The 9,875-nt window shown below is 46.2% G+C and overlaps 1 protein-coding gene across 1 annotated transcript; it reads right to left on the minus strand.

Annotated features, from left to right (window-relative positions):
• Positions 1 to 6,197: 6,197 nt before the first annotated feature.
• LOC6591103 (probable salivary secreted peptide) lies at positions 6,198 to 6,691 on the minus strand. Its single transcript, XM_002016221.2, has 2 exons — positions 6,503 to 6,691; positions 6,198 to 6,423 (listed from the first exon to the last, which is right to left on the minus strand). The coding sequence occupies exons 1-2, from the start codon at positions 6,674 to 6,676 to the stop codon at positions 6,247 to 6,249; spliced, it is 351 nt and encodes a 116-aa protein (XP_002016257.1). The 5' UTR covers positions 6,677 to 6,691; the 3' UTR covers positions 6,198 to 6,246.
• Positions 6,692 to 9,875: the final 3,184 nt, after the last annotated feature.

A 9,875-nucleotide genomic window follows, 5' to 3' on the forward strand; every position in this document is an offset into this window, starting at 1 on the left:
TTCTAGGCAGATGTGGTGTCAGCTGTAGGGACGCCCTGCCTTATATACGCACAATCGTATTGCCCACGGACAACAGGCACAAGCACAGCCACTCAGCTGCCGTGAGCAACACCGTGATTACAGAGAGTTCCGTCTTTAATTAACTTTTTCAACAGGGCCAGCTTATCTTTCCGGTGGGGCAGGCGGCGGTCGGGGAGACCTTTGGCGAGGTCTTGCAAAAAAGCAAAATAAAAAGAAATCAAAAGCGAAGAAAGCCCCCGACTAGATAAGATTACTGACTCACGGCAGAAGCAGCGGTTGTTCATAACAACCGAAAGTTCCTAAAAAAGGTTCTCAACCTTCCAGGAAAACTACTTTTAAATATGCTATCACGGCAATAAGTCCTTGAGATTGGGACTTATCTGAATGGCATCTTAGTCGGAGATACATTTCGCAAGAAAGATACTATCTGTTCAATAGAACAGAAACCTTATCTTCGAATCATTTAAATCCCTCAACGAGGGTTTTCGGAGAGTGGACTGTATTCTATGTGTGGGGCGGATGGGTAGAAGCACTAGAGATTAGACTAGATCTCTCTTAATGTAATTAAGAATAAGCAATCCTATCAACGACCAACTGAATATTCATTAAAGTTAATTAGAATCTATCCCCTACCTCATTAAAGTGGTACATTTCTTCCGGCATTAATATTGCTTCAACTGCAGCTTCCAGCTGAGGGAATTTCGCTTTATATTAGCTATGTAAGTCTACATATTTTTTCAAGAAATTGGAGTAACAAATTGTGAATGCAAAGGTTGTGAAGGTCTAAAATGGCTTTGTTTTGAGCAAAAATTAATGTTGGACCTCCCTTGTGATGGACACACACACAAATATGAAGCTGTGCAAGTATTAACATTGCCCCACCGGCAGTTCCCATCAATGGGAATTACCTGGCGTACGTAGGCTACCTGAACGCTGAACGCTGAAGCCGAGCTTTCGAAGCTTAATAGCCTCATTAGGGATTTTGTCATGGTTTTTGTCATGTTTCAGTCATGGTGATGAAATTTCATTGTTCTAGCCCCTTGTTGGCTCCCTATACCCTATTTGGTGGTTCTCTTGAGAGAATTACCCTAGTGGATGATCTGGGTGTTAGGTTAGACCCCAAGTTAAAGTTTTCCGAACACATTTCTACCATGGTAAATAAGGACATGGGCGTGATTGGGTTTATAAAGAGGTGGTCAATGGAATTTGACGACCCCTATATAACAAAGACTCTCTATACCTCGTCCTCTATACCTCTATACGTTCGTCCGATCTTGGAATACGACTCCTGTGTATGGTGCTCTCAGTACAAAGTAGTAGAATCAGTACAGAAAAACTTTTTAGTCTTGGCTCTGCGGGGCCTTAACTGGGAAGAAGGTGTGAGACTCCCATCTTACTCTAGTAGACTGCTATTAGTAAACCTCCCATCCTTAGTTAACCGTAGAAAAATGCTTGGTGTGATTTGTATGCACAACTTGATCAGGGGTGACATAGACAGCCCTGATCTGTTGAGCCGCATAAACTTCACGATTCGTATTAGACTTACTAGAAATTTTTTACCGTTGTTCCTTCCACTTTGTAGATCGAATTATTCCTTGCATGAACCGTTTAGGGTCTTATGCTCGGATTATAATTCCCTCTACCATATTATATCCACCACTAATTCTTTTCCTCTTACACACCTTTCTAGTAATTAGTAATTGTAGTGGTATTGTATTTTACATGCATGCCTAGTTCTCTCAGTAACTTGAATGCTAATTTTCCTCGAATATTAGTCTAACAGTTATCTTTCATGTCAACTTCCAGAAATTTTAATTAAATACCAGTCTTATCCGTGGCACGGATGAGGTGACGAATCCCTCACAGAATGCACCACAATCAGGCCCTGAGGGGGCGTGTCGAAGTACTGGGGAAACCATGGACCCGGCATTCCGGCAAGCTCATCCTTATCGGCCACTGCCTGACACTGAGTTGGTCTCCGGACTGGTTTGGCTGCATATTTATTGCGAATTACACTTCAACTCTCAAACAAATCTCTCGAAAGTACGTTTGGCCGTAAATCGTAAGAACGTTCTGGAGTGGTCGAGGAATTGCCTTCCGTGCCAACGAGCCAAAATCCATAAGCACAACGCGTTGATTCCGGAAAAGATCACCGTCCCCGATGGAACATATACATTTAGATATCGTTGTGATGCCCTTGTTTGACGGATACAGATATTGTCTGACAATGATTGACCTTTTTCCCGCTGGCCGGAGTCAGAGCCGTTGAAGGATATGACTGCAGAGACCATATGTGAAGCAATATGACACACGACGCCATACCACCCCCAGTCAAATGGCATGATCGAGCGTTGGTCCAGGTCCATGAAAGTCTCCTTGATGTGCCAACCGGATGTACCATGGATCAAGCTGCTTCCAACCGTCATGTTGGGCCTCCGCACGTGCTTCAAGATGGATGTGCCGTCGGAACCACTCGACTTTGCCAGCCAGTTCAGGAGAAGAAAGTAGGTGGTAAAGCCAACTCCAGCTTCGCATCCCATCAAGCCCAAACTCTTCCTGCTTAAGGATTTTCACAATTGTTCTCATGTTTTTGTTCGGACTGATGCTGTACAAAAACCCTTGGCGCCGCCGTACACAGGACCATACCCGATTGCATCCAAGCCATCAGACCGGGTCTTCACCATCCGCATTAATGGAAAAGAGACGGCTATTTCAGTCGACAGGCTAGCATTTATGGAAAATCCCGAGACCAGCTCTTCTGACGATCAGCTATCAAATGTCCCATTACGGACATATGAGAAAAAAAGACAAAACTAAAGATTTGTAACTTTTCTATGCGGAGTACTGTGGCAGCCCGGATCGCAGCCCCTAAACAACACTGATCTTAGAGTCGTTCGCTGGTGTGGCAACACCAGCGACTATTTCCAGCGTTTTGGAATCTTGATCTCTGACCTCAACGCTTAAAAAAGCTTGTGTTAAATCGAAATAATAATTAATACAATAATAATAATAATAACCCGCCAAAAAGATAACTGGTATGGCGCCATCTAGCCGAAATTTTTTATTGGACATATATGAATACCCTGGCGGTAATAAATGGAACCTGGAGACCTGGAGCTCTATCCGCCAGGGGGCGCACAGTGCACAGTGGGTGAATTGACCAATCCACCAGGAAAAAACCTACCCAGAGGTTACTATTTCATATTTTCCCATCCATTTTAGGGTCTTCTTTTTTCTGGAATCAATCTCTTCACAGAATAGGAAGTCGACAGTCCGAAATAATCTCAGCATACTCGTATTTGTTGACCATTTTTGTTGTTGTCGGGTATTGACAGTGTTTTTGCCCAGTTCTGAGTTCCTGGGTTTCTCACAGGCTCAACTCTGTGCCGCCAATTTTGCCATGAGCTATTGGGATACGTAAATCGGCAAGAATGGACTCGGTATCATTTCGACTTTTTTCTTTCGCATTTCCCCAGCTTTAAGGTTGTTCATTTTTTTGATAATCTCCACAGAATGGAAAGTGCAAAACAGTCCAAAATAATCTCAGCATACTGGTATTTGTTTTTTTTCGTTGTCGGGCATTAACAGTTCATCAGCTTTATGGCAATTAAAACTAGATTTGGATTCAAGTTATAGTAGTTGGATTCCGAATTCCTGGCTTTCGTTCTGTCTACTGGGGCTTGGGAACTTTTATGCAAACAAGTACCAAATAAACAACTGCAACAGCACGAGCCAGGACGAATATTTGCAGTGGATGCGTTTTAGCTGCTTGCCAAAAATGCAATAAAATTCATGTCGAGTGCAGGAGTTGTTGCCTTTTGATTTGGCCATCATCAATATTGATTGGCGGGCGCTCTAGTTTGCTGTGCCCCGCCTATACTGACTAGCGCTGTGTGTGCCGTGTTTTACTGCCATTTGTGGTATTTTACAATTTATCCGGAAAAATTTGTTATGCCACAAATCCCCAGCAGCGGCTGTCGAAACGGGAGACGAGGTGCCGAGGTGACAGCTCACACACGGGCAGGACTGTCCGGCACATGCAATCAGCCCAATCATAAATACTTCATTACCCTCCCGAGTAGTAGCACATTGGGGGCGGCGACTCCCTGCTCCACCGGTTCCACCTGTGTAGCTTGTTGCATATTTGAAAAGCTTTTCGACTTGACCACGTGCACCATGCTCCACGATCCACGGTCCACGGTCCACGGTCGTAGCGTCCAGCCAAAATAATCACAACTCAGATTGGTTTGCCAAATTGGTATTGCTATTTATTAAAAACCAATGCTGCTTGCCACAAAACCAGTGCCAGCCCCAGCGACAAGAGAAAATCAGCAATTTCAGCAGCCTTAACGCCGTGTCCAACACCCTTCCTCAGGGCCCAAGCATGAGCATTCGCCCTGTTTGGGTGCTGTTGTCCTCCGGTAAATGTGGCAGAGTGGCAGGGGTAACACTGTGCAACAAAGTCAGAGATCCCACCCCCGAATCGAACTGCTTCCTTTGCTAATTGAAAACCGATTTGGAGCTAACATTGCAATGGCTCTTGGCCATGTTGCGCTGTGTAAGCGGATGCTGACAGTTGTCCAGACAAGCCAAAGGCCAACATATGCCACATCGAGTCGTGGAGTCGGTGTCTGGCGAGCCAGGACCTGGCCTCGGACCTGCTCCAAGCAGCTGCTGCCTTTGCTCCTGCTGCTGGATTGGGGCGACATTTCCGGACAGTCTGAAGTAATTGCAGGGCAAGCTGTTGCCGCTGACAGTGAGTTGGGGGTGTGCTCGGTCAGCTCGGGCAGCTCGGGCAGCTCGGTTGTGTGTGGCAGCTCGGTTACCCCGGACACTGGTGTGGCGGTCAGCTTAGCCAGCAAGAGGCTTATGTTAGGCATTTTGTTCGGGGGCCACGCGGCGTATGGGGAATGTCTGGTGAATGCGGCCGGAAGCGAAATTTGGCAGTCGCCGTCGCCAGTCCCTTTTTCGGGGCCTTACGGCTTTATGGAAGGACGAGAAGGATGGACGGATGACCAAATCGAATTCGGATGCACTGCTCCCACGCCCAACCACTACTTCGCTTCTGCACTGCACAGTTACGTGACTTTTTTGAGGCCAATTCTTTTTTTTAGCGACTTCTCTCTCTTCGATAACTGCACTTGTATAGGGGGCATGGGGGGTGTGTGCTGTAGGAGGTGGGGGATAGCCTCAGGCTGTATCCGTAGCCGTTGCCGTTGCCGAATCCGTAAACATATCCGGGCTTTGCCGTGGCAGGGCCTGCGCGCTTTGCATATTAACTAAGTGAAACATTTCGTTGACAACTTTTCAAACATTTGTGCGCCCTGTATAAATATTTACCGCTCCCAGTGTTGGCCGAACAACAACAGCGGGGGATCGGGGATTCGGGATGCTGGGGATACCCCAGATAGGACGGATGCCCGAAGACGTTTAAAATTGAAATTTAAATTCGATACATAAATGGGGGAAATAGAAAAAAAGGGACTGCGCTTCGACATATCCTTTTGACCGTGCTCCACCCCCCGCCCCCCTCACACCATTTGGCGCTGCTTTTGGCAATTTGAAATACAAATTTTACACCATCCCTCGGAATCAAATGAGCCAAGGCCAATAAGTCTCTGCCGTCTCGCCGGCCTTCTTCTTTCATTCTTTTTTTCCGGTAAGCCATGTAGCCCTTTTAACAGTCTGGTCTGTCTGGGCATCACAGGATTTGCGGGAAATAGCCTTCGCGCCTCTTCCCACTCCCCACTCTCGTCCTAGCCTACCTCTGCATCTGGAGCACACACATATTTATTAAATATTGAATGTTTTCCCTCGCTAGATGACTACGCCGCTGGCTCCAAAAAAAAAGGAAAAGTTTTCCCTTCCCTCTTCAATGCCACTTTCATCCTTTGTGCCCAGAGCCATAGGGAGACAGGGAGAAAGCTCTACACATTTGAAGGGAGTTTTGCTATTGACCCAGGGCAAATATCTGCATAAGCAGATATCTGCGGTCGATACATTAATAGGGCTGTACCATTGACAGGGGAGTCTTCTATGGAACAACAATGTCTGGAAGATGATTTCAAAACACCGCAAAATCCACTGCACCTTCGATATGTGTGCCTTCTAGCCAAAGAGTATCTTGGCAGATCGATACCAAATTATGAGAACATCCAGTCGAAGAACACTTTGGGTTTGTTTCAGTTTCTATTCAAATTTATTCGGTTCTATTGCTTCGTTCGATTAGCGTCCATAGATCTCGATGGTGGAGTTGAGGCCAACGTTCACAAAGCTGCGGAGGTTGACCTGAGCGAAGCGGTAGCCTGGTCCGCCGGCCCACAGGCCGGGTACGGCCCCAGTGGAGTTCTTGAAGTTGTCGTACACGAAGATGGCGGAGATTTTGTAGTAGTTTTCGGTGTCCTGCAATCGGTGGGGCATCAAATTAGTATTGTGTTCTGTCTTCAGCACTTCAAGTAGGAGTACGAATACGAGCACTTACCGCACGTGGGAAGTCGACGTCGATGTTCCAGAAGTTGTTCTTAATGGCACTGCGGACCTCCACCTGGCGGGAGAGCAGAAAGTCGTTGTTTTTGCGGCGTCCCCAGCTGACGCTGGAACCGTGCACCACAAAGATCGCGGCCACGAGGATGGTGAGACAGAGGAGCAACTTCATGGTTTCTGTTGAGCGTTCTAGGCAGATGTGGTGTCAGCTGTTGGGACGCCCTGCCTTATATACACACAATCGTATTGCCCACCGACAACAGGCCCCAGTAACACTGTCTTTACAGAGAGTTCCGTCTTCAATTAAGTTTTTCAACAGGGCCAGCTTATCTTTCCGGTGGGGGGCAGGGGGGGCAGTCGGGCAGACCTCTGGCGAGGTCTTGCAAAAAAAACAAAATAAAAAGAAATCAAAAGCGAAGAGAGCCCCCGACTAGATAAGATCACTGACTCATGGCAGAAGCAGCGGTTGTTCATAACAACCGAAAGTTCCAAAAAAAGGTTCTCAACCTTCCAGGAAAACTACTTTTCAATATGCTATCACAGCAAAAAGCCCTTGAGATTGGGACTTATCTGAATGGCATGTTAGTCGTAGACATAATTCGCCAGAAAGATACTGTCCGTTCAATAAAATACCTTATCTTCGAATCATTTAAATCCCGGAACGGCTGTTTTCGGAAAGTGGACTGTACTTCCATGTATTGGGCGGATGGCTAGAAGCACTACAGATGAGACTAGAGGCTCTCTTTATGTAATTAAGAATGATCTTGCTATTAAACCTCTAAGCTCGAGATGGAGCGCAAAGACAGTGCTCTGTGACTGGATAGGGGAAATAGGAAATCTTTCAACGCCCAACTGAATGGGTGAATATTCATCAAATTTAGTTGGAATCTATCCCCCACCTCATTAAATTGTGTAGCCGTAAGCATTAATATTGCTCCAACAGTAGCTTCCAGCTGAGGGAATTTCGCTTTATACTAGCTAAGTCTACATATTTCCTCAAGAAATTGGAGTAACAAATTGTGGATGTTGCAAAGGATCCCAGTGAAGGTCTAAAATGGCTTTGTTTTGAGCACAAATTAATGTTGGACCTCCCTTTTGATGAGATCAGAATGCATTGGAATTCATCCCCCCCCATCCCGTACCTAGTCCTGGTTTTCAATGCAAACACAAACAGAAATATGAAGCTTTGCAAGAATTTACATTACCCCACTGGCAGTTTCCATTTGTGGGAATTACGCTGGATTTTAATTAAGTACCAGTCTTATCCGTGGCACGGATGTGGTGACGAATCCCTCACAGAATGCACCACAATCAGCCCCTGAGGGGGCGTGTCGAAGTACCCGGCATCCCGGCAAGCTCATCCTTATCGGCCACTGACTGACACTGAGTTGGTCTCCGGTCTCCTTTCTCCGGACTGGTTTGGCTGCATATTTATTGCGAATTACAAAGCCCCCGAGTCACTTGCTTTGGAATAAAACCTCATTACTTGCAGCAGCAGCCCCTGCCCTGTCGCACTGATAAGGGTGGACAGGGAGCAGGAGCTGGGTGATGGGTGCCGGGTGCCGGAGCCGGGTGTCCCCGCATCAGACATATTTGTCACTTATGAAAGGGATAATTTGCCACGCTTCCCAAGGATAGCAGCAACAAAACAAAAAAAAGCGTCACAATACCAGGCAATGGCAATGGAAACGGCATCGCGGGGGGTAGCAAAGGAACTGTGGCAGGAACTGCTTGCCTGGGGGAATGTCGGGGGAGACATCGCCATTATCCGATTGCAGCCAGTCCAGCCAGACATCATGGCGGGTCTGTGCTGGCATTTTATGCAGAAACTTGTTAATCACATTTTATTGACACATTCGAAGGGCGGATGACGGCTGCAGCAGGAGGCGCACTCGGGGGAATCGATTTCCATTTTTGAATTGGCCAAATTAAGGGCTGCTTTTCAGTCCACCCCCTCCGCCCCCCAGACATTGACTGCTACATGCGCCCGCTTGATAAGCAATTTGTTGTACGAGTAGCAAGGATTGCCAGGCACCCACACACATGCACTCGCCAGCCCAAGATTCGACAATTGCCAAATTTAAAAGCAATAAACGAACAGAGAGCAAATTTCTGGGCTTGTGCCACGTTCTTGTGCCCGTTCCCGCTGCCATTTGCTGCTTTTAACTGCTTGACAGGGGGTCGACAACGACCCAGGGGGGGTGACGCGTGCCGTCGGTATTTGTTGGCTGGTTTCACCCTCTGCGATGTCTGGGATTCCGTCGCTCCATCGCTCCATCGCTCCATCCATCGCAGGCTGCCACTGCCATTCAAAGCTTCCCTTTCATTTGCGCTTTCAATGCCAATCGGTTGCACGGCATCCATGCCCGCAGGCGGCAGGGGCAGGCGCAGAGCCAGAGGCAGGGGCAGGGGCACGGGCTCAAGCTGCGCTCTGGTAAAATGTCAAGTGCGGAATGTGCACTTTTGACAGTTTCAGTTCATTCGCCAGTCAGCCTGTTCCACCCCTTCCCCTGCTCTCCGGCTAACCCTAAACATCCCCTCGCACACACATGGCAGAGACCTGACACGTACCCCTAATAAAACTTTTGTCGAAACGAAAGAACAAAGTCAAATATTAAAAAAAAAGAAAAAAAGCATTGTGGAAAAGTGGAAAGGCAGCAGAGGGTTTATTTTATTTTATATTTCATGTTTTGAACGGGCATTTTGTGCCCCATTCTGCCTCCCGTTCCTGCTGCAAAATTCCGAATTCGTATTTCGTTGCTATGCAAAACAATGAGCAGTGCAATAACAGTACATACTCAAACAGAGCTGATATTTCCAAGCATCTCAAAGGGAATCTCTGGTTTCCATTCAGGTCATCTGGCCTTGAACTCAGAAATAAGTGCCAATTAAATGTAAATTAAAACCAAACAATATCTGTGCAAATTGCTCCATCTTCAGAAGCTTTAGCAGAATTATACGAGTAGCCTTCAATAATTCAATGCCAGAGAGGAATTTGATTGGAATGTAGAACTTGTCCACTCGCCCCGCATCGACACACACTTTAAACTAATCCCACTTAATCATTTTAAATTACAATGTGCCTAAAAATGATTTAAAATGTATAAAAATTAAATATAAATTCAAGATAAATTCGATTGATGGTTTAAATATTCAAAATGGCATGGGAAACCTGATAATTAAATCTGCTGTTCATTTTTGCATTGGTAAATGAAATTTTATTAAATCAAGCTTTATTTTTTGGTTTAATTAACTACAAATATTTTAGTTTTTAATGTGCACAAATGTGCTCATATTTGTTATGGGTGGAGATAGCCCGCCGGGTTTGGGATATGAAACTGTTTTGTTTTTAAAGACCAGGGGTGGCTTTA

Source organism: Drosophila persimilis, unplaced genomic scaffold, assembly GCF_003286085.1.
Source record: "Drosophila persimilis strain 14011-0111.01,24,50 unplaced genomic scaffold, DperRS2 tig00000002-arrow-pilon, whole genome shotgun sequence".
NCBI classification, from domain to species: Eukaryota; Metazoa; Arthropoda; class Insecta; order Diptera; family Drosophilidae; genus Drosophila; species Drosophila persimilis.

Bases quoted from the DNA above. Each gene is read 5' to 3' on its own strand.
- LOC6591103 (XM_002016221.2), bottom strand. From the start codon at position 6,676: ATGAAGTTGCTCCTCTGTCTCACCATCCTCGTGGCCGCGATCTTTGTG. The intron at 6,424-6,502 runs GTAAGTGCTCGT...CACCGATTGCAG, and splicing joins ACGTCGACTTCCCACGTGCG to GACACCGAAAACTACTACAA.